The sequence below is a fragment of the Oncorhynchus clarkii genome, chromosome 1, assembly GCF_045791955.1.
Source record: "Oncorhynchus clarkii lewisi isolate Uvic-CL-2024 chromosome 1, UVic_Ocla_1.0, whole genome shotgun sequence".
Lineage (NCBI taxonomy): Eukaryota > Metazoa > Chordata > Actinopteri > Salmoniformes > Salmonidae > Oncorhynchus > Oncorhynchus clarkii.
Window position 1 is genome coordinate 67,221,828 of NC_092147.1, and position 24,946 is coordinate 67,246,773.

Sequence of the window (24,946 nt, forward strand, 5' to 3'; positions counted from 1 at the left end):
TCCCTTGTGTCCATGTCACAGTCACATCCGTCAGCCAGAGGAGCGCCATGGCCATAACAAAGGGAGCCAGAGGGAGGGGTAGACTGGCAGTATATCAGCAGTTCTATTTCGCTTTCAGACCAATCAACACCTCCTTGTTGTCGCAGGTTGTTAGCATGTCTCCTCGTCGGCTGCGTGGGCCGCCAGGCCCGACCGGCTCCCTCCCCTGTCAGCAGGACGGCTTTTGTCAAAATGTGTAATCGGCAGTGCTGATCCCATTCTATTTTAGAAGGACGCGTCAACAGGTTTAAAACGCTCGCCGCATGTGTCACCTTTTTTTCAATTCAATATTTATGAACCCGGAAACACTGGCAGTTGTTTAAAATCGCCCCTCCCCAAGCCTGTTCCACCCCTCCTCTCAGCCATTCCCCCCCAGTCGTTCCGCGACAAGAAAGTTGACCCATGTCACCTTGACAGCACACACTCCCTTCAAAACCCAGCTGCGGCCCAAAAATAGTCTGTCTTTTTTCCTTTTTTATTTGGGGCGTCCACTTGGAAGCTATTGCCTTTTGCCAGTGCCTCTGTTCCATGCCGAAACAGGAGGGGGGGGTTGACAACCCAATGGCTGTACTCAAGAGTTTTGACAGGTGAATCCATTGAAGTGTAATCGAGTATCGGCTTGGCATGTTCAATGAACAAGGCAATGATCTTAGCCTCCCCCATCACACACACAAGTTGCCATAATGTTGAAGACTCAACATCAACATGCAGTCTCTTCTGGGAACTACATTAGATTTTCCAAAAGCGTCAGTACAGGAAGTTAAAATGTTCCTAGAATAAAACCTTCTTTAAAAATGGTACTTATAAATTAGTACAATATAATTCAGGGATTGGGAATGAGGGTGACCTTGATTTACAGTCTTACTTAGCAAGACTGACAAAAAACTAAAAATGTGAATTCTATGTATCAATGTGTGTGCATGCATGTGTGAGAATCACAGTTGGAAGCTGAAGCACACAGCAATGCTTATCTAATTGGATATGTGTATTAGAATGTCCGTGGTCACAGGGCCATTATGGGGCATGAAATAACAAGCAGCTGTGTGTGGAGAGACAATGTGTGTGCGCGCGAATGTGTGTGTGAGGGGGGTGTAGGTCTGCAGGGAGGTTTATTAACACAGTCCATCAAGGCAGTCTAGGATTCGCACTGGGACGCCCAAGGCTTAAGATGTGAGCGCCACACAAGCAAGACACTGCCTCCTCGCAATACTAATATCGGCCCTTATTTTCGACAACAATAAAATCCCATTCCACCAACCCCCCCAACACCCAATAGCAGGGCCGCTTCCACAGCTAGTCGAGTGTGCAGTTTGATTTCTCCAGCTTTGCTGTCCTACTGAGGAGATTATCCTGGCCACTGACAGTCAGTGGTCCACTGCTTTATTTCTGACTTTCCAATGTACCCTTCCAGTAAACAACCTTGTGTCCACCGTTAACCAATTGAATGCAATATTTCACATTGTCTGTCAAAGGTGTTCAGGGTTGAGCCCCTATATTTGTCCATGCTATGACTAACAAAACAGGCTTTTACAACCAGGCATGCCATACAGCAGACCAACTCACTCAGAATGAAGAGGAAAACACTAATAGGGACTATGATTTATGTACGGTCAACACAACAGAACACCCTGACAAGACCAGCCAGAAGCTGTAAGCTAAATGTAGAAACTGTAAACTAAATGGATTTAGCTAAACATCTAGCCCACATAATCCACAGCATTTGCAAGGGGTAAATATTAATCTAGAAGATTGAGGTGACGTACTATATAGACCTATCATTTTAATCTATACATGAGAAAGTCTCAACACACTGTATGTGAACGAGACTAGAGCACAGATCCCGTTTTGCCAGGCACCCCTGAGATTTATTGGGATTGTGATGAGCCTGGGGTCATTCCAGCCACCCAACAGAAATGCAAATAACATCACGCTGAAAAGTGCCCTGCTATAGAATGACTAATTAAAAAGGTAAAAATGCTGTCTGTGAGGTGCCAACAATACACGGGGCAGAAACCACCGCCACACAAACACAATTCTGAGCCTCGTCTAAAACGGTTTCAGCCTTGTGTCGGACTATACATAGCGACACGCTCACTTACACATTGAAAGCGAACACTTGGCACCTCCAAAAATTGTCAATACCGGGTCATATTGTCAATCTGCAAAATGCTGTCCGCCCCATCAAAGTGTCACCACATGCGCTCCCGGGTTGTTTTTAGAGCAGACCTCCAGTGTGGACGGGTGCAGGAGGCAGAGGTGTTGAAATGTCCCAAACCCCACCTTAATACCCCCTGCTTTAATAATGTTCTCAGCTCCCAGTGTGGAGTCATTAAAGCAACATTGAACTTAAAACCTATTACCTCCAGGCTGAACAAAGACAGGGGAGGTCCTGTTGGAGATCTCGCCCACACCGAGCCAATTACCACCTCATAAGAATATGCTTAACAGAACATTAAAACCCAATCCAGGTAGCAGACTGGAAAACACTAAATCCTCGGCATTGGTTCACGGCTGACAAACACACATTAGGTGGGCCTAGACCTGAATTAAACTGATCGACTCCAGACTCCGTGGAACACAGCTAAACCTAGAGGAATTAAGAGGACCCTATAGGTTAAACCTAGAGGAATTAAGATGACCCTATAGGTTAAACCTAGAGGAATTAAGATGACCCTATAGGTTAAACCTAGAGGAATTAAGATGACCCTATAGGTTAAACCTAGAGGAATTAAGAGGACCCTATAGGTTTGCTTAGACATTAACTGTAGGCTAGACCCCGTGACACTTAATGTTATCTTTACCTGAATATCTACTGCCATTATGTCATCTTATTTGTCCCTCTTAGGACATAATACCTGAAGTGGGTAGAAACAGCTTAGAGGGTTAAAATAATTTATCTTGGTGAAAATCTATTTCTAGCCAGAGCAATGTTTGTCTCAGGTCACCATTAATGCCGGTGGAAAAAAGTAACTAGCCAGCCATGTTTCCTTATTATAGACTGCACCTTTCAAAACAAAAGCTGTGCATCAAAGTACATTTATTGCCTTTGCCCATCAATGAGCTACATAAGATTTATTTACTCGCACCAAACAGGTTCTACGGTAAATTGATCGATGTCGGCTATTCGATGACAAGAACATATTTGTTATTCACTTCCTTAGTGAGTTATTTTGAAGCACAGAGAACTTGACATGACAAGTCAATGACAAGTGTTCTGATGCAAACTTTCAGGAAGCAATGCTCTACTAGAGAGGAAGAGGTGAAGTGAGAGGTTCCACTCTCACCAAAATCTGACAAAAATAAGTCCAAAGCGTTTCTATGGGATTATTTTGGACTCAAGCTTGTCACCGGCCTTCCCGCCTTGGGGACAACGACATCCATTTTTAGGACGGAGACAAGCATCTCGTCATTATATACAGATCTCTGGCTCTACTCCTCTCTTGCTTAACCTTGCTGGCAGAAGGCCAAACAGAGTACTCCTGTCCCCCTCTTTTTTGGGTCTGTTGTTTTGCTCCCGTCTTGTCCTCTGTTCCTGTCAGCACATCCGGATCCTTCACGCCACCCTCACCCATACACCCCAGCCGATGCGCACCCCCCCAGGCCAATATGATTAATGGCCCTTTGGTGGGACTCTCCATCCACTCAGCACATTGTTGAGGCTCTGAAACAGGACAACAGTTGCCTAAGCCCTGCTTGTCAGTCCCCGGTTAGAGCACTGTTAACTGGCCAGATTTACAGCTACTAACCAGCACTAGGTGGCAGCCTGTCTATGGAGAGGACCCCGATTAATCATGGCCATTTGATGGGCGCTTTAACGACGATGGACCAAAAGGCCTAACGCACCCACAATGGACCACATCCCGGCGAACACTGCTCTGCTGGTCATAGTCAGCTTGCTTACAGGGTCTAAACAGAAAATGGCCCATATTACTTTTGTACTGTATTGAAGCCTCAAGGTTTCAACTTCCTATGACATATTGTGAAAGTTGTCCAACATTTTGCCATTCCTTTGGGTTAATAGTGAACCCGATAAACTTCCCCAAGCACCCAATAATGAAAGCTTGAGTACTGTTCCTAAAAAAGTTGAACCCTATGCCCATCCCACCGGGACTGGGGCATTAACCCTACGAGGGTGCTAAGCGTCCCACCTTTCCCATGGACGGGGACAGATGAAAGGTTGGGAGAAGTAGCGGACAGGACACCATCTCTCTGTAATGGAAACCAGGGTCTCAAGTTTTTGGCGCAATGGAAAGGAAGCCTCGCTCCTCAGGGGACAGCAGTTGTAAATTCCTCACAGGGTCAAACACTTGCTGTACTTCAGCACTGGGCCCACACAAATGTTTCCTTCTGACATTCACAGTCAAAGAGTAAAATGTTCCCCTTACCTTTAAGTCCCCGGTATAGCACAGGGGTTAATGAGAATCCACATGCTTTCAAGGGATGGGGTAAGCAAATATAGGCCACTTTACAGAATTAATTTCAATAGCACACAACCGGTATTCAAAATGCCTACACTGAAGACTAGTGGATTGGGTGTTATAAATAGGTCAAATATCAAAACGTCAGGAAAATGACCAGGCTATTAAATGGCTCTGACAACACTATCCTTAGTAATTATTGTCTTTGACTGAGCAATAAAAATAACTTCAAAGCTGGGACTGAGAATAAAACCCTCCCTCATCACAATCTCAGTGGTAAGCCCACAGCGTACTGGGGAAATGTAATGAAGTTCACACAGGCAATTCCACTGGGCAAAATGCTTTCATATGTAAACATATTTGCATAAGTGACTGAGCGATATGAATTATGGCTCTTCTTCTTACTTGGCATTTGCTAACTGCATTCTGGCGGTTCAATTGAGTATGATATATGTGCGGATATCAGGTGGCGGAGGAGCGCTGAGGACCTAAAGGGCACAGTCGGTTCCCACGTGCACATGCTACGGCCCTCAGAGGCCTGGCCACGGCTGCCTGAGCACAGCTGTGTGGCCAAGAAGGCACACACGAACACACTTGACCTTGAACTACGAGTGTGTGCTTGTTCCTACTTATTGATGGACGAGACTGTACAATGAGTGTTTCCCTGTATGAATTTAATAGCGGTGCTAAATGAATACGAAAATTCATTTAGCGCCAGGCTGGGGTAAAAAAAAAAAAGCACCAAAATTAAATCTAGACATTCAGGGAGAATGGAACAATTCTAAGAACCATGAATTTAGGAGAATTTTTGGCATGGCTGGATTACTGACCGGTCACGCCGGCTACATGCCCACGGCCCTGATTTGTTATAATGTTTGAGCATAAGAACACAGAATTGTCAAAATGTGTAGAACTTCAGGAAATGTACTTTCACACTGCAACATTCTCTCAGCTCCATAGAAAAATGCATAAAATAAAAAAGAAATTAGCTGAAAAACAGCTCATTTCTCTCTGCCGCCAATTCCGGACCTATTTAAGGTGAGCCTAACTCCCCACGTGCAACCCGTTGACACTGCTGCAACAACAAAAAACGAAAGGAAACACTGATTGAGGTACATGTGTGGGATCGTATGCATTTCATGGATAAAGTAAAACACATACATGACTGTTAATCCTTCAATAATGAACTATAGGAATAAAATAGCCTTACAAAACAACTAACCTGCGGACCTGGATAGTAGCCTAAGACACTAAAAACATTTTTTTTAAATAAATATCAGTATACACTTCAACTACCATTAAAAGGGATGAAATCATGAACATAATGTGTTTGAGACTAAAATAACGATTAAAATGTGCTCTCTTGCCTAATTTTGCCACTCCTAGCAAAATTGTCTCTGCATTGTCCTTTGCTCATGGGACAGCGAGGTAATTACCGAAAAGGTCAGTCTGCGAGTGATCAAATCATCGCTACGGCATTCACTCTACGCTTCCACTATCAACCACTGGTGCCTTTCTGGTGATTCCAGTCCATTAGAGGTGTGCCTGTGAATTTCGTTAGTGTTTGGAAAAAAGGGAAAGAGTTGTCAGTCAAAGGCCGGTCTGGCTTTGGATCTTGTGGGTGTTGAAATCTCTAAACCTGTATTTGTATGAATAAAAATGAGGAGATTTAGACCGACTGCTCTCTCTGAAGACTTGTCAAAAATCTGACCTTCGCTGTAAAGGAAAAGGGAGATGAAAAAAAAAAGAAGATTTAAAGATTTAGAAAGCTGAGGCTGGGAATGACTTGTGCATAACAAAATCTAGAAAATAAGGGATACGTGTGAATGAATGTGTTCACCCTGCTCTCTTTTTTCCTACCTCTCAGAGGTATAGTCGACCACTATACAACCAATATAAATCCACAGAATTATTCAACAGGGGATTGAGACAGATTTGTCTGTTTGATGTTAAACACGGATCCTTTATAGAACACTTGCCTGCCAATGTCACGGGAGAGATCCGATTCAATCTACACATCAAAACAATGCTTTTGCCTTTTGAAATGTTGTAAAACATCCACTGCCTGTGGCTTCAATTAGAAAATATGGACAGCTCATCTTAATAGGCATTACCAAATTTGTCACAGTGACAATTTGTCACTATTAGTTGCTTGTTTGTAATTCCAGTGTAGTGCCGGGATTACCCAACACAAGTCATCATGGTTATCCTTGTCATCACTGGTCCACTTACTTACCCAGAAGTTCAATGATTAGTGGACAGCACTGGCAAACCATAGCTACATCTCATAGGCATTAAGGCAGACAAGAGCCCAAACCAGGCTTGGAGTGAATATAGAACATTCCAATTTAACATGTAAATATGATCTACAATGACCGCTGGAGACATAAAATGTCATACCCAAAACAGTCAATGACAACACAAAATTGTATTTGGTTGCGGTACTAACATTTGACTGAAACTGCTGGATTTTGTTTCATTTTTAATTACACACATAAAATGAATGACATTTTGAATAGTAAGCAGGGAGAGTTTGGCTAAATAAAGAGTCCTTATTGAGATACTCAAGTACAAATAATTCCCCTCCTTGAAACTGTAGAGTCAACAAGTCATGCTGTGTTTCATTCATTTTTTGAAGACATATCCTATGAGACAAAGGGGGAAAGTCTACCCTTTCATTGTTTGCAAACAAGCAGTTCAAGTCTAAAGACGCAGATGAAGATCCTAAATCTGTGGAAAGCACTAAATTATATGGGTTGAATGAGCTTAGTGATGGAAGATTAAGCATTTGGAGCAATCCAAAACATCCCATCCAAAGAGGAGATATTGGGCCTACTTCCCCTAGGGAAGAGAGGGGTGGTGTGAGAAGGTGGGGTGGAGGCATGGCAAATGCTTCACCACTGGCCCAGGCTCCATAACTGTGTTCTCTTTGTTTGAAATAAAGAGAAACCCTCCTTCCAGAAGTTGTAGGAAACTTTTTTTCTTCCAGAAAGAGAGACAACACTTCCTTTCCCAGAACAATTTATCTCTCTGCTTGACAAGACTCCCTGCTATATTTACCCAACTAAAATTGCAGATGATATACTTCCAGCTGCACTGTGCCATGGCACATGGCCCTGCCAATCACGCTGGCAGAACAGAGGAAGGAGAACAGAACCTTTAACGGGGAGAAAGTGGCTGAGAAACCTTTCGGGACTAATCCACATTTCCTTCGCTGGTTGCTTTTGTTGTTAGAGGAGCTAAGATACACAGTGTGAATGGAATTACTGGGCTTTCATTAAGCAGACAGCTGGACCACTGCAGCCTCAGAGCACCACTACACAGCCCACCCAGAAGAATTCACACAGAAACAAAAACACATTGATCAGTCAGTCAAACACAGAGTTGGGCTTTGGCCTGGTTATTTGATGTGCTTTTTCCAGGCTTTCATCTCGCACCAGGACAGGTGCATACCGTGTAAGAGAGCCAAATATGCACAAGATTGGGGGTTAAGGAGGTAATAACATCTCTTAACCCGCCCTACTGTTTGTCCATTGGAAATGTCATGTCAAAACACATTAGAACCACAAAACAAGATGGAAAAACAAATACTGTACAATTAAGTCAGTCTGCTCAAACGGAAGTCACAACATGGGATAACAAAAAAATATTCAACCATTACAATAATTTTCCAGCATTGTCAGAAGTTTCCCCACATTTTTTTAAAGAGTGGCAACTTGGGCTGAACTTGTTCTGTAAACTAATCTAACTGGCAACCAAGAGACTACAGCATCTACCTCTGTCGAATCAAAGTAGCTAAACATAATATAACAACACTTGCCAATGCTAGCTGTGGAACACTAACAAGGCCTTTGGTGTTCTTTGGGGGGGGGGGGGGTGAAAAAGCGTGGCGGATTCCTCCCAGGCCTCTGTCGCAGCCGTGCCTGTCCATCTCGAGGCAGTGGCATTCCCTTGAGGAAGCACTATGCCTGGAGGGGGCTGAGACCGTGGCCGCAGGCTCCATGTGTTCTGTCTCTCCACTAGCTGCTACTGCTGCTGCTGCGGCTGGGGCTGTGGAGCTGCCAGGACTCCCATTGCAAAGGCATGACGACACAAAGGCTTGACCGCAGAGTTGGCTCACCGGAGACCATCAGCTAGCACCACTCCATTAAATCCACACAACACAGCCACTCCAAATGATCAATCATTACAGATGTTGATAGAGAGACAGAATGGGGGTCAGGGGTTCTAATGGGGTTGTTGCATGTGAACCCTATATGGCACTAGATACCCGTTTAATAGAGATGCCATAGACTAGTTACCATAAACGTTTGAATAACTTGAAAGCAACTTGCCATCCCATACTCTACTGCCCGACTGATCAGTAGAGTAGGGAAAACAAAATCCCTGGTGGAAACAAGTGAACTCAGGACAGCCAAAATCTTTATGTCTAGCATTTACAAACTATAGCCCCAAGATGAGAAATATGAGCCAAGCCATACATACACCACTCACAGTCTAAGCTGATTGCTTGAACACATAGCCATGAATATCTATGAGAAGGGCAATACAAACACACCTGTGAAGATACAATCTCTTGTAGGCCATCTAGAATGGCACATCGAAAAGATGACTTCATATAACATTTTGCATCCTTCTCCCAACATTTGTAGAACAAATATGAAAATTATAATATGTTCCTACTCAACTTACCTTGTAAAATAAGGGTTAAAAACTTGCTTGCTTTTTTGATAAATCAGGAGATCAACACTTGAATTTGATGTGAATTTACACTACAGTAACGTAGTAGGCAAAATAAGTGAAATGTAAAGATTCTGACCAGAAAACAAGTTAGCATTCAGTAATTCTGCTCTGAAACCACACACCGTCTTCAGAAATCATTCACAGCCCTTGACTTGTTCCACATTTTGTTGTGTTACAGGCTACATTTCACATGTATTACATTTAGATTGTGTCACTGACCTACACACAATATCCCATAATGTCAAAGTGGAATTATGTTTTTACATTATTTTTTTAAGTTAATAAAAAATGGAAAGCTGAAATGTCTTCTTGAGTCAATAAATATACAACCCCTTTGTCATGGCAAGCCTAAATAACTTCAACTGAATTGTGTCTTCTGCATTTAACCTATGCCCTCCGTATAATTTTTTTATGGCAAGCCTATAGAAGTTCAGCAGTAAAAATGTGCTTAACAAGTCACATAAGGTACATGGACTCACTTTGTGCAATAGTGTTTAACATGATTTTTGAATTACTACCTCATCTATGTACCCCACACATACAGATAATTGTAAGGTATCTCAGTCAAACAGTGAATTTCAAACACAGATTCAACCACAAAGACCAAGGAGGTTTTCTAATGCCTCGCAAAGGGCACCTACAGGTTTAAAAAATAAGCCGACATTGAATGTCAGTTTGAGCATGGTGAAGTTATTACACTTTGGATGGTGTATCAATACACCCAGTCACAACAAAGATACAGGCGCCCGGAGTCCTTCCTAACTCTGTACCGGAGAGGAAGGAAATCGCTCAGGGATTTCACCATGAGGCCAATGGTGACTTTAAAACAGTTGCAGAGTTGTGGCTGTGATAAGAGCAAAGTGAGGATGGATCAACAACATTATAGTTACTCCACAATACTAACCTAATTGACAGAGTGAAAAGAAGGAAGCCTGTGCAGAATAAAAAAAATACTCCAAAACATGCATCCTGTTTGTAATAAGGCACTAAAGTAACACTGCATAAAATGTGTCAAAGAAAACAACTTTGTGTCCAAAATACAAAGATTTGTGTTTGGGGCAAATCCAACAACACAAACTGTGTACCACTCTTCATATTTTCAAGTATGGTGGTGGCTGCATCGTGTTATGGGTAGAGGTCGACCGATTATGATTTTTCAACGCCGATAGGGATTATCGGAAGACTAAAAAAGCCGATAACGATTAAGTCGGACATTTAAAAAAAATATATGTAATAATGACAATTACAACAATACTGAATGAACACTTATTTTAACTTAATATAATACATCAATAAAATCAATTTAGCCTCAAGTAAATAATGAAACATGTTCAATTTGGTTTAAATCATGCAAAAACTAAGTGTTGGAGAAGAAAGTAAAAGTGCAATATGTGCTATGTAAGAAAGCTAACGTTTCAGTTCCTTGCTCAGAACATGAGAACATATGAAAGTTGGTGGTTCCTTTTAACATGAGTCTTCAATATTCCCAGGTGAGAAGTTTTAGTTTGTAATTATTATAGGAATTATAGGACTATTTCCCTCTATGCCATTTGTATTTCATATACCTTTGACTATTTGATGTTCTTATAGGCACTTTAGTATTGCCAGTGTAACAGTATAGCTTCCGTCCCTCTCCTCGCTCCTCCCTGGGCTCGAACCAGCAACACAACGACAACAGCCACCATCGAAGCAGCGTTACCCATGCAGAGCAAGGGGAACAACTACTAGAAGGCTCAGAGCGAGTGACGTTTGAAACGCTATTAGCGCGCTAACTAGCTAGCCATTTCACTTCGGTTGCACCAGCCTCATCTCAGGAGTTGATAGGCTTGAAGTCATAAACAGCGCAATGCTTGACGCACAATGAAGAGCTGCTGGCAAAATGCACGAAAGTTCTGTTTGAATGAATGTTTACACGCCTGCTTCTGCCTACCACCGCTCAGTCAGATACTTGTATGCTCAGTCAGATTATATGCAACGCAGGAAACGCTAGTAGGTTTGCACACCTGATTATAATCAGTGATTATGATTGATTGTTTTTTATAAGATAAGTTTAATGCTAGCTAGCAACTTACCTTGGCTTACTGCATTCGTGTAACAGGCAGTCAGTCTCCTTGTTGAGTGCAACGAGAGAGAGGCAGGTTGTTATTGCGTTGGACTAGTTAACTGTAAGGTTGCAAGATTGGATCCCCCGAGCTGACAAGGTGAAAATCTGTCGCTCTGCCCCTGAACGAGGCAGTTAACCCACCATTCCTGTTCTTAACAGACTTGCCTAGTTAAATAAAACATTTTTTTTTTTTTTTACTTTTTTAAAATAGGCAACCAAAAATACAGATTTCCAATTGTTATGAAAACTTGAAATCGGCCCTAATTAAATCAGCCATTCCGATTAATCGGTCGACCTCTAGTTATGGGTATGCTTGTCATCGGCAAGGACGTTTTTTAAGGAAATAGAATTAAGCCAAGCACAGGCAAAATCCTCCACCTTTCAACAGGAAAATAACCTAAAACACAAGACCAAATATACACTGAAGATGCTTACCAAGACAAAATTGAAATGCTCCCGAGTGGCCTAGTCACAGTTTTGACAAATCAGCTTGAAAATCTATGTCAAGCCTTGAAAATGGCTAGCAATGATCAACAACAAAAGAATAATGTGCAAATATTGTACAATTCAGGTGTGCAAAGCTCTTAGATACTTACCCAGAAAGACTCACAGCTGTAATCACTGCCAAAGGTGATTCTAACATGTATTGACTCAGGGGTGTAAATACTTACGGAAATTAGATATTTTATTTGCAACAAATTTGCACACAAAAAACGTAAACATGTTTTCACTTTGCCATTATGGGATATTGTGTGTAGATGGGTGAGAAAAACAATTTAACCAATTTTGTAATCAGGCTGTAACAATAACATGTGGCATAAGTCAAGGGGTATGAATACTTTCTGAAGGCACTGTAGGAGACTAAGTAGACTAACCAACCTAGGGTATGTGAAACAACTAAACCTCTTTTGCTCAGCAAATTATACGAAATTTAAAACTGTCATATGCATCATGTTGGCAACCATTCTGCAAAGAATGCAAAGTGACATCATGGAACGTGTTGCCAACATGCAGGATAGTTTTGCAAACTCAGTAGGCCTATAAAAGGTTTATTCCACCAGTATAGTATAGATCAAGATGGGCAGGATACGATGGCACAGATAAGTGCACTGCTGAGGATGCCTCAAGAAAATGTCCACGTCGAATTGACACCTACGGGAAAGCACAAGCGAGGCAGGCCAAATATGTGGTGATGGACAGGGGTGGCTGAACTGGAAGAGATGCACAAACGGTGGCCCAAGAGACTGCAGTGGAATATTGTTGCGGAATTATATCCAACCCGGAATAAGAGGACTAAGTAAGTATAAAGAATAGAACATTCTTATGTCTGAGTACAAGGAGAATATTGCCCTGCAGAGGAAATATAGTTGATAGAAGTAGTACATATCAAGAACAAAGTATTGTCACAACCAAAACCGATCAAGGAATTCTTGACAAGAATATTAAGACATGCAGGGAAATCAAATATAGTATATATATTTTTTTTACTGAATTGCATGTTGTTATAAGAGCTCCAAGATAAGTGTCTTGAAGCGTTGTGCATCGCCTCATAGTTGCACACATCTTCCCGTCTTTGTGCAGAGGAGAACACTTGCACAACTTAGCTTAACATTTACCTTCGCCGTCTCGTTCATAATGAGGAATTTGGATAAAAGATTAGCAAACAGTGATATCGTTTCAATGGGACTTCTTAAAATTATTAAGCTGAGTAGTCCCCCCAGTAAGACATTGGGAGAGATAATATTGACAAACGTGAAAGGCCAGCCTATTTCTCTGTGGAAATCTGCTGCACACCTGATTAAATATGCGTTTACTCTTCAGGCTGGAGAAGGTACTTTGTGATAACAATCTGAATGTGTTTAGCCCCAAGGTCCCGACTGGCTGAGGTTTATCCATGTAACGTATTGGCGAAGGGAAAATTGAAAATGAAAATTTGGCTTTTGTTTTAAGCTTGTCCGCTTCCATGGGCAAAGACAATTATCATCATTCTCGTATATTGAATAATTGTTATAAACTTTCACGTGTTATCATATCCTCTGTATCTCTGTATAATATGCTGTTAGGGAGGAAATGGTGACCTCATGGGTCAACTATACAGAGAAGAGGGCTAGTCAGGAATTAGTAAAGGAGACTTCACTACAGAAGTCTATGGCATGACAATTTTCCCAAAATACAACAACACTTATGTGATGTGTTGTGCTTGTCATTATGACGTAATTACCTTTTATATTGTTGAGTGTCTCCTTCAGGTGGCTGAAGCTGTTAAGCAATGGATCTTGTTCTTCATCCTGTACAAAGGTAAAACAATAAACAATATTGGCATCAACTAAAATTAATGAGAGGACTTTGAACCTCAAAAGTGAAACTATTCAAATGCTGCCGATTTGATTCAAATGAAAACACTGCCTACAATTGTAATACAATGGCTGTCTTCTACTCAGAGTATGTTCATATATATAGAGCTACGGTATAGTTTTTTTATGAAGATTAGGCCTGAACACTACACAAACACATCCATGACAGCATTATGAAAACACAATTTCCCCCCCCCATCTATCTCTTAACTTATTAATCGTTCTTCCTTTTGTACCAAGTCTGTCACATTACTTCCTGGAGCAGGTAATTCTACAAATTAAAACTAAACTGTTGTCTTATGTCAAACTAAGCCTAGATTGGTAAATAGCAGTGTTACTCCATTTTTCTTCACCAAGACAAATTAACTTACCAAAGGAGTGTGGGTATTCCACCTTGAATTCCTCTTGATGGCACTTACAACAGTAATAATCTCCCCTTGGACAATGTATATATTCTTGTCGACCATCTTGATATCTGAGAAGACAAACTATAAATTATATCAATTTGCAGTAGGCCTACTTCTTACTCTAAAGCAATAAAATGAATAAATGTAAAATAGCTCGGTAGTCAAAGACCAGTCGGTCAATGCAACTGTCTACACTGAACTATTTGACCCTACAGCTAAATCAGCATAAAGCAGATGGTATCTCTGGACACCACCTCAAGATAAAAAAAATTGGGCAAGCAGAACATTATCAGATTGACGCATGTTAATATTTGAGTAGCAGTTTCCCCATGTACCTCAAAATGGTTGGATTAACCTTTAAGCCGGCCAGAGAAAGGTACTGTAGAAAAATAATACCCTGTCTTTGCAGGGAGATGTTATTGGTACAGGGGGGTGGGAGTGCTGAAATGCAAGCTTTGAATGATAGACTTAAGCCTTGTTCACACTGCAGGCCTTAACGCTCAGATCAGTTATTTTTCAAATTGGTTTTGGAATACTGACTGTCCAAAACAGCAAGTTACAAGTGACCACATCGGATGTGTGTGTTCAGACAGCAGTCATTTGCTGACATGGCTACGCTAGTTGTCATAGTAACGACTGGTGTGCGAGCAGTGGTGTAGGCTGATTGGTGGTGTTGCTCGTGCTTCCTATCACTCAGAAGTTCTATAGCAAGCTAAGCTGAGAACAATACCTGCCATAGACATTTCCCAGATGCTTTCAATGTTCAAAATTATAGGTTTAAGAAAATGTTTAATAAAGCCTCAAAGGATAAAATGACCCGACTTTCAAAATGAGTCCATTTTGGCTAGCTAGGTATGTATAGCTGTTTAGAGTTCTAACACATTCACTAATTTGCTTGTAAACAATTAACAAGCTAGTTAGTTTGACAAGGACATGTAGTAGCTGTCAGAGTAGCTCCTAAGCAACACGATATGCCAAATAATAGTTTAAAACCACTTGATGGCAAATACATTAGATTTGACCATTCAGACAAATCGCATGGCCAGGAATCAGATTTGCATGTGGCTTGAAACATCCGATTACATGTGCTTTTTGGCTGTTCAGGCTGAAGGAAAAAAAAGGGCTTTATAAATACATTGATTGATTAAAGGCCAAGTTAAAAAGGCTGGTTGACAAATGGGATTAAGACCTCAAGCAGTTTCACAGTACAATGTAAAGTTTCATATAACAAACAGATAGTGTTTCATACTTTTGTTTTATCAAATAAACAATGATGAATTATCAAATGTTTTTTCCACTAGAATTTAAGAAATGAACAGTAGCTTTGCGCTCAACTTCCCAATGCTATGACCCTTGATTTCGCATAGTTTCATCTCCAAGTAGCCTAATTCCTAAAAAGCAGCCCTGCTTGAAACTGGTACTACCACATTTACTGTCTCTGTAGTCCTGGCAAACTACACTTTATACCGGCAACATGCACAGGGCTTCATAATTTCGGTAAACTTAAGGGGTGGCTCTCCCATAGACACCAATGCAATAGCAGCTGGGTCTGGTCTACTTGTATATGAACCAAGAAATATTAGCCAGTGAGATGTCTCGCTTCCTTTTCCGTCTCTGCTGGAGTGACAATATAAAGTCATTGTGAGCAACGCACTTGTACGAGAAGTCCATTTTGATGGGACAGAAAGTGTAGTTTCATGAAACACCGGCACAAACTCAGCCAAACAAATGCACAGGAATAAAAGGGAGAGGCGTAGCAATTGAAAGGAAACCATTTCAATCAAACAAACAAAACCAGAAGTGAGGACGTGACGGTTGAACATGACCAATCAAATGAACGCAATTTAAAAGCTCTGCCATACCACTTCCTTGGGGGTGTTTTATACTGGCGGTCATTTTAAACCATGAACAACTCCTGGAATTTTCACTTGTCGCACCAAGCCTTGGAAATGGTTACGGATAACTTTATAAACGGTACTCGGAGTCTGCAATACTCTACACCCAAAGGCCACAACCTTCCGAATGCGATTCCGCAATAAAAGGTAAGAAGCAGTCTTATTATTTGTCAACAAAGCAATCTAGCTAGATCACTAAGTTAAATTACTACAGCCAATAACTAATGTTACTAGCTAGTTAAACTTTGTAGTTAAAAGGATCATGTTACATGGATTTTAGTTATATGAGTAAGAAATTGCATATTGCTGTTTTGACTAAAAACAAGCTAGCTAATGTTTATTTGTATATGTTGTAGGGGGTAATGTTAGCTGGAAAGCAATGTAAGCTAACTAGCTACCAAAACAAAGTTGGTTCCCCAACAGATAGCTAGCTAACCATGCCTAGTAAAATACAGCAAAGGAGAAAGCGGCTATTGACAGTTAATTTCTCTCATTAGCTCATGGGACCCTCGGGCCTGCCAGGAATCTCTTCTGCGGGGAAACGAAGCATCACCAAACGGGGGGACAATTTCAATTTCAAGTTTTCATAACAATCGGAAATCTGTATTTTTGGGCGCCGATTTTGCCGATTTGTTTTTATACCTTTATTTAACTAGGCAAGTCAGTTAAGAACACATTCTTATTTTCAATGACGGCCTAGGAACGATGGGTTAACTGCCTTGTTCAGGGGCAGAATGACAGATTTTCACATTGTCAGCTCGGGGGATCCAATCTTGCAACCGCACAGTTAACTAGTCCAGTGCTCTAACCATTGTACTCCACAAGTAGCCTGCCTGTTACACGAATGCAGTAGAAGCCAAGGTAAATTGCTAGCTAGCATTAAACTTCTTATAAAAAACAATCAATCATAAATCACTAGTTTTAACTACTAATCCAGTTTAGCAGGCAATATTAACCAGGTGAAATTGTGTCATTTCTCTTGTGTTCATTGCAAGCAGAGTCAGGGTATATGCAACAGTTTGGGCTGCCTGGCAAATTTGCAAATTAATTTGCCAGAATTTTACGTAATTATGACATACATTGAAGGTTGTGCAATGTAACAAGAATATTTAGACTTAGGGATGCCACCCGTTAGATAAAATACCGAACGGTTCCATATATTGTTTATGACTTCAAGCCTATCAGCCTGGTGTAACCAATGTGAAATGGCTAGCTAGTTATCTGGGTGCGCTAATACGGTTTCAAACGTCACTCGCTTTTAGATTTGGAGTAGTTATTCCCCTTGCGCTGCAAGAGCCGCGGCTTTTGTGGAGCGATGGGTAACGATGCTTCGAGTGTGGCTGTTGTCGATGTGTTCTTGGTTCGAGCCCAGGTAGGGGCGAGGGGGGGACGGAAGCTATACTGTTACACTGGCAATACTATAGTGCCTATAAGAACATCAAATAGTCAAAGGTATATGAAATACAAATGGTAAAGAGAGAAATAGTGCTATAAATACTATATTAACTACAACCTAAAACCTCTTATGGAATATTGAAGTCTCATGTTAAAAGAAACCACCAACTTTCATATGTTCTCATGTTCTGAGCAAGGAACTGAAACGTTAGCCTTTTTACATGGCACATTTCTTTCTTCTCCAACACTTTGTTTTTGCATTATTTAAACCAAATTGAACATGTTTCATTATTTATTTGAGGCTAAATTGATTTTATTGATGTTTTATATTAAGTTAAAATAAGTGTTAATTTAGTATTGTTGTAATTGTCATTATTACAAATAAAATATATATTTTTTTTATTTTTTATTATTATTTATTTATTTATTAAATCGGCCGATTAATCGGTATCGGCTTTTTTTGGTCATCCAATAATCGGTATCGGCGTTGAAAAATCATAATCGGCCGACCTCTAATTTTGATACATATAATCATTGCTAATACACCACACTGACTGAATTAGCAACCATTAGTGTGTGTATGACAATGGTGAGGTGTGAGGGTCAGGATAACTACATGGTATGTCTAGGGCTGGACATATTGGCAGTCAGGATCTCTAGTCTCCACTGAGTGTTGTTTGAGTTTGAGTTTATTTTATTATTATTATTATTACAGGGACAGTGCACATTAGTCAACGTTTCAGTAAAAGTGCCGGTTTTAGCCAGCCGGCTAATTTTCAACCGCAGTCCCTGGGCAGGTTATTAAAAGCAATTACAATATAGACAATAGCAACATAGGACAAGCAAGACGTAGCATACAGACAGAACAAAAAGCAGCAAGACAAAATTCATAAAAGCAACAAAGTGTTTCCACACCTCACAAGCTACAGTCAACAGATAACAAGGAAAGCGGCAACACACAGCTAGGGACCATGTTCACAAATCTGATTGACCTTTAGCCATGTCTTCAAGCATTTTGTAAAAGTGTGATATGTGGTGCAGTTATGTGTGTCTGATGACAGTGTATTCCAGACATGGGAAGCTCTCACATAGAAAACAGATTTACTAAAGGTGCTTTTCCTTAAGGGAACTATACAGTCACCTCTCATGGCAGACCTTGTGGATCTGCTGCCATATATTTGGGTTTTCTGTTTAACAAAAATACTGAGTGGAGGGGGAGCCAGGCCATTTAGGATCTTGAATACAAGACATGCGTCGGTGTATTGCACAAGAATTTTCCAGATCATGAGCTCATGCTTTCTGAAGACGTAACAGTGATGATGGCTATTGGGCTTCCTATCAAGCACTTTGAGAGCCTGTTGTACAGCAAGCTTGGGCCCAACTAGTCAAGCAGTATGTTAAGTGGGGGAGTATCATAGATTTGAAGTACAGTTTTGCTACCTCTGTAGTCAAACAATTTCGTATAAATCGGAAATTAGCTAGGTTGAATTTGGTTATTTTAATTACCTTTTTCACATGCTTTTTAAAAGAGAGGTTGGAATCAGGTATGATGCCACGGTAGTTAAAATCAGATACCACCTGGAGCTTCTCCCCTGACACACAGACATCTGGCTCAGTAGCAGCTGTTGCCCTCTTTGTGAAGAACATGCAGTTTTTTTCACATTGAGATGCAAACACGAGTCACTGAGCCACTTTGTAACCTGGACCATTACAGTAGTGAGTTCTTGTGCAGCTTGTTGTTTGCTCTTTGCATGCACATATATCACTGTATCATCTGCATACATTTGAACTTCAGACCCAGTACAGACAGAAGGCAGATTATTAATGTACAGGCTGAACAGGAGGGGCCCCAGTATTGACCTTTGGGGCACGCCCACAACATAGCTAAGAGTGGGCGACAGCTCATTGCTCACTCTGACACACTGAGTTCTGCCTTCAAGGTATGATTTCATCAATCAGGGGAAAAGTTGAACTTGGACAATTTTGTGAGGAGTGTCTCATACAGTATCAAAAGCCTTCCTTAGGTCCAGAAACACAGCCCCAACAACACCCCCTTTGTCCATCTTGGACTTCACATTTTCCAGAAGAAAGCAGTTGGCCGTATCTGTGGAGTGTTTCGCTCTGAAGCCAAACTGCATGGAGTGTAATGTGAAGGGGCTGTTGTTGAGGTGGGCAATCAGTTGTTCTGCTACACACTGTTCAACAACCTTTGACACCACAGGTAGTAGTACTAATGGGCCTGTAGTTACTCACGTCAGCAGGGTCGCCTGATTTAAAGATGGTTGTTATTATGGCCGACTTCCATACACGTGGAAACACCCAAGACCAATAGATGTGTTGGTGACCTTAGTAATGAGGCCAATGAGTGACTCTTTGTAGTTTTTAAGAAAGGTAGAGTCCAGCCCAAACACATCTTTGGCTTTAGAGTTCTTTAGTGAGCTAATCACCTTGTTCACCTTTGACTCAGAAACCTCCCTTATGATGAAGACAGGTTGAGCATAATTTACTAGCACTGAGCCCAAGAAACCAGTGGAGGGGTTCTGTGTCAGTATCCTGACAGTCAATAAAGTAGGAATTGAAGGCTATTGCTATTTCGACTGCATCCTGTTTTAGATTAGAAATCATGATGAATAACAGTATTTTTGCAGTGTTACTATGGTCTTTCCCTGTTAACTTTTTTAGATTCTCCCAGATCAGTTTAGAATTTCCCTTTGCTTCACCAATTATGTTAATAAAAAAGTTTGCCTTGGCCTGTCTGATTTCTTAACGCCCCAAGGCTCCCCTTATCTAACAGTCCGTGGAGAAACCCTCTTGAGTGTTCAGAGATAAAACACCTTCTTCTTCTTATTGGTAGGGAAGTGGCTAGAGAGTCTTCTTCTCAACTGAAATTAGTTAGCTACTTGAAACTCCCCGTGTTTTAGACTCGTTTATCAGTAACATCCACGCGACTGGCTACCTGTCATTTTGACATCTATGCTACTGTGGACGGATTGATAACCTAACAGTAGCATCACTAGCAAACTAGCTACTCACCTAGCCTTGTAATTTACAGGCCTGGCATAGATACGATGATTAGGATAGCCCAGCTAGTTAGCTGGCTGAGAAGTAATAAAGGCTTGCTTACATGTTGGGATTATCTTCATTTTAAACATGAGTTGCTGATTTACAACAGAATATTCCTAATGCTGCAGTGAATTTAGTTTTGATCACCAATCATGTGATGGGTGATACAATTTAGCTAGCTAGTGAAGTAGCTAACTAGGGTAATTGGCTCGACACCAATGTTACAATCTAGCTAGCTAGCTAAATAACTAACCAGCTACATAGACAAGTGGCTTGGGAAATTATTGTATACAGCTATCGATATGCTTTATCTATTAGGTAGCTACCCAACGATAGATATTTCACGGCCAAAGATTAAACTAACATTAACTTGGTGAGACAACTAGCTAGCTAACGTTAGCTATCAAGTTACGTAGCTAGGCTCAGTCAAATTGGACAGGTCGGCTAGCTAGTTCTGCCGTAATTTACATTGTTGACGACACACAGTCGGGGTGAAACAATGACTGTGTGAAATGAGCTTTTACTGGATTTATGACTAATCAACTAGCAAACTAACATTGCGCCAAACTGAACTGTGAAAATAGCCTACCTGTATTGTTGCAGTTCCAAGATGGAGTCTTGTACAATTTCAACTGATGATAGCTAACTTAGTTAGCTAGCAAGCTAACTGGCCAACAGTGATGACCAAAAATCAATTACAACATATAGGACAATTCAAATATTTTGACATACCAGTACGTGAGTCATATTAAAACCCACAACTATTGATTCATTCGGTAATTTGTTCCTAATATGGACAAATGTAACACATAAACCGGCTGTCAATCTGTTCTTGGTAAACACACTGACGTGGAAAACCTGGGTCTTCACAACCGAACATGCTGCACTGGGATGGTTTGACAACTCTAAGCCAATCGCCTGTTATGTTTGACAGCTCTCTAGGCCGACGAAATATAATTCCTATTGGAAAAAAATACCTTGAATCACTAGAAGACGGACGTTTTTTTACATTTATCATAACTAGCTACATTAACTTCTGTTGATTTATCCATAAGCTAATGTATCCAACTACTCTAGCGACATGAAATCAAGGAATCTAAATGGGCGGGACTAACCGTAAGCAAGGTTGATTGAGTGTTCGTGATGACGAAAGCATTATGATCAGCATCCTTGGAAATGCAAAAGACTGCAGCACTTCATCTTTGTAATCTTCATCTTTGTAATCTGGTGTAAACAACAACACAAGCTGTCATGTATGAAGGTTTTGGTTGATTGATTCTGTTGGTGGCCCAGTATAATGAAATTATCACACAAAATTATTTCTGGAGCCAATGTTTCCTTATGCATTTATGGCTATTCTTTAGCATTAGAAAATGTTGGCACTAAAGTTATTCCATAATAATTAATGAATCAATAGATAGGCCTATTAACCGTGTAAGGAGGGACAACTTGATGTAAAAATATAAAAATGTAAATGTAACGTTAGGCTACAGTGCAGCATAAACTTCATTTTTGTGGAAAATGAAAGCATGTATGTTTCTATGTGCAGTGTAAAGTTATTGTAGGGTTTTCTATAACTAAATCAAAACCCTTATCTCGCTGAGTGATGTCAGTGGCCTGTTTCTAACCTGAAAGTATTACTTTCTGTTTAAAACATGCAGCAGCAACTCCTTACAATCAAAGCCCTCTATTTGCTCTTTTGCTAAGTGTTTGATCACCTGTGGGGTTTGCAATTGCAACATTTCATCTGCAAATAAATGCACGTCATAGACAGGGCAACCCCACTGAGGCAATAACAAGAGAGTTGAGCATACCAAAAATGTCATGCTCAACTAATAGGTTATATTTTGTACAAATTGTAGTGAACATCTGTCAGATTAGCACAAATAAACACCTGGAACCTTTTTAGATGATCATAATACATCAACAAAACAAAAATTGTTCAACCGTTTGCACATTGAAACAATGTGATAATGTATTCTCCAAACAGCAGAATCATGCTTCCATAATCATGGACAACGATGTAAAAGAAGTAGGCTATTGAATGATCATTTATGATGGAATGTTGCGCTGCCTGCGTATTATGATGTGTCCTCATTTGACCCATAGTGTGATATGTTTTGACTGAATGTCCCCGTCATTCTGTTTCCACACTTCTTCTCCACACTATGTGAAACATCTGGATTTCTTTTGATTACATTTACTTCATCCAAACTGCAAATATTTACTCAAGATATCTGGGAAGTGGTCCTTTGTAGCTCAGTTGGTAGAGCATGGAGCTTGTAACGCCATGATATTGGGTTCAATTCCCGGGACCACCCATTCCCAAATGTATGCACACATGTAAGTTGCTTTGGATAAAAGTGTCTGCTAAATGGCATATGTTATGTAAGTAATACTAATCATTATTCATAGTTACTCTATTACAGACTGCTAAAACTAACGCCAACATTAGTAATCAGTTGACAATGAAACCAGAGTTGCTTATAGAATTCCTTTGTCATATTTCTCAGGCAATTGAATCTAACTCATATATTCATTTTAAGGCAGCGGTGGCCTCATTTGATGGAGTCCGGCGTAGGCATATGCCTTGTTTGCCAGGTAGTTGTAAGAAATCTGACAAAATCCGGTTTAAGGCACAGTAAGCCTATTGGTGCTGTAATAAAGCTTAGGCTATTATCAAAGACATTTGTGATTACAAGCTAAAGACAAATTTGGAATTTTGAAGACAATACTCGTAAAATGGTGATGGACCTTCAAATCAATTAGTTTTCGCCAGTGACTAAATCCTATGCCAATATTGGCTACTTGACATAAAAGTATGGATATGTACAAGGTAGTCCTTCAATACAGTTTGGATTGCCATTGGGCAAATGACAAAGGACACACAGCAAATTGGCCAGTGTTAACTAGTGTTGATTTTTCAGTTTAACATTTCTAGTTTTCATTCAGGAGTTCAATTAACTTTGTAAGAGTTAAATGAACACTCAGTGGTGTAAAATAACCCCAGTGTTGGTGTTAATAACCAGAGTTGAACCAAAGCCAGGCCCATCATTATCATATTTCCCATAATGTTCTATTGCAGCTTGATTTTTAGAATTGTTTGTTTCAATATCTTTGTTTTTGCATATATTTGATTGGTTAATTAATCTTGTGCTACTCAAATATAAATAACAGATTTTCTAAACTAATCCAATCTGTTTCTTGGACTTATTGCACTGGTTACTGAAATTGTTGTTCCAGTTTACATGCTTTAGGTAATCTATAGTCTCCCCAACCCTGGCAGTCATTCTGAATGTAGATTGCGGGTGAATAGAAACTATAAATGTTGGATATCCCCACTCTGGCTGGATTCCAATAGGAATTTCACATCCCTTTGCAAGCCAGCATAATGTGACTTGCAGGTCTGATGTGGAATGTAAACCATGAGTTTCAGGCCACTGTATTAGGGTAAAACTAGGCCCTCAAAATAAGGCCTTGTGGAATATCTATGGTATTGTCTTAAAATCATTGAATTTTAATGATACCATATTCACTTAGGATCTCACTTGGTGAAGGCCACAGGGCTAGAAATTAATGAATGCAACAACCATGTCTCTGTCACTAACAAATACAATCATGGGTAGTAACTGTACAATTCACTCGAAGGGAAGGACAAGGAAATATGCAAATAAGGCTTTACACTAATCGCAGTGTTAATTTAACACTGACAAATGTGGCCCATATAGACACTGGGACAGTGTTCAATTTAACACACTCAGTGTTGATTTGACACTGGAGAATTTTCTGTGCAGGAAGAATTTGTCAGCAGTGGGTTCAATGCACACAATGTCAACAGGGAGTGCATGGGTGTTGTTTGGCGGATCATCTTATTCTGGAACTTCCATATTGGATATCCTAAATTTGAATTAAAATGCATTGGCAAACTTCATCATTTGCATCATCAATGAATTACTTAATCACAGATAGGGGAAAGCTGTTTATCTGGATTTTTGGGGAATTAAAAAAGATTAGTTGTTACTATTAATGCACATGGGTACCAAATATTATTTTAGTCCATGTTCTCTCCCCTCCTCCCTATGGCACGGAGCGTTCCTTCGTGCGTGGAAGGTTGAAAAACCCTCAATACCTGTTTAACCTACACGAAGCTGTCACGTTATAGCCTTATTCACATATCAATAATGATACATCCAAGAAAGAAACTTCGTTATTCTAAAGTATTTGTCGCCATGCGTTTGTCGTAATGATGAAATTGAAATACAATCAAATAATTGGCTACTTTGACTCAGCTCGATATCACCTGGACAAAACGAAGCGAAAAGCTACGCAAGCCGAGAATACAGAGAAAAGTGGCGGGGAGAGGTCGCATTTATGTGAGAGTGCATGGCTGCAAGATAGAGGGGGAGAGAGAGAGAGGGAGAGAGAGGGAAAGAGCGAGAGAGAGAAAGGGAGAGCGAGAGAGTGTGTGTGTGTGCGTGTATGTGCGTGCGTATGTGTGTGTGTGCGGGTTGCTTGCGCCCGAGCGCGC

At 40.6% G+C, this 24,946-nt stretch overlaps 1 protein-coding gene across 10 annotated transcripts in view; it reads right to left on the reverse strand.

Annotated features, from left to right (window-relative positions):
- The window catches only part of LOC139410765 (Golgi-specific brefeldin A-resistance guanine nucleotide exchange factor 1-like), a 79,702-nt gene extending 58,404 nt beyond the window's left edge, over positions 1-21,298 (reverse strand). For 6 of the 10 annotated variants that reach the window (XM_071156325.1, XM_071156307.1, XM_071156280.1 and 3 more), the window contains exons 1-3: positions 21,008-21,288; positions 14,030-14,133; positions 13,526-13,592 (exon numbers count right to left, since the gene is read on the reverse strand). In XM_071156325.1, coding sequence (XP_071012426.1) covers positions 13,526-13,592; positions 14,030-14,125 — 163 coding nt within the window. In that variant the 5' untranslated portion in view covers positions 14,126-14,133; positions 21,008-21,288. Of the gene's footprint in view, positions 1-13,525; positions 13,593-14,029; positions 14,147-21,007 lie in introns of all 10 variants that reach the window. The other 4 variants (XM_071156316.1, XM_071156289.1, XM_071156298.1 and 1 more) reach the window with 3 other exon arrangements.
- Between the last annotated feature and the right edge of the window lie 3,648 nt (positions 21,299-24,946).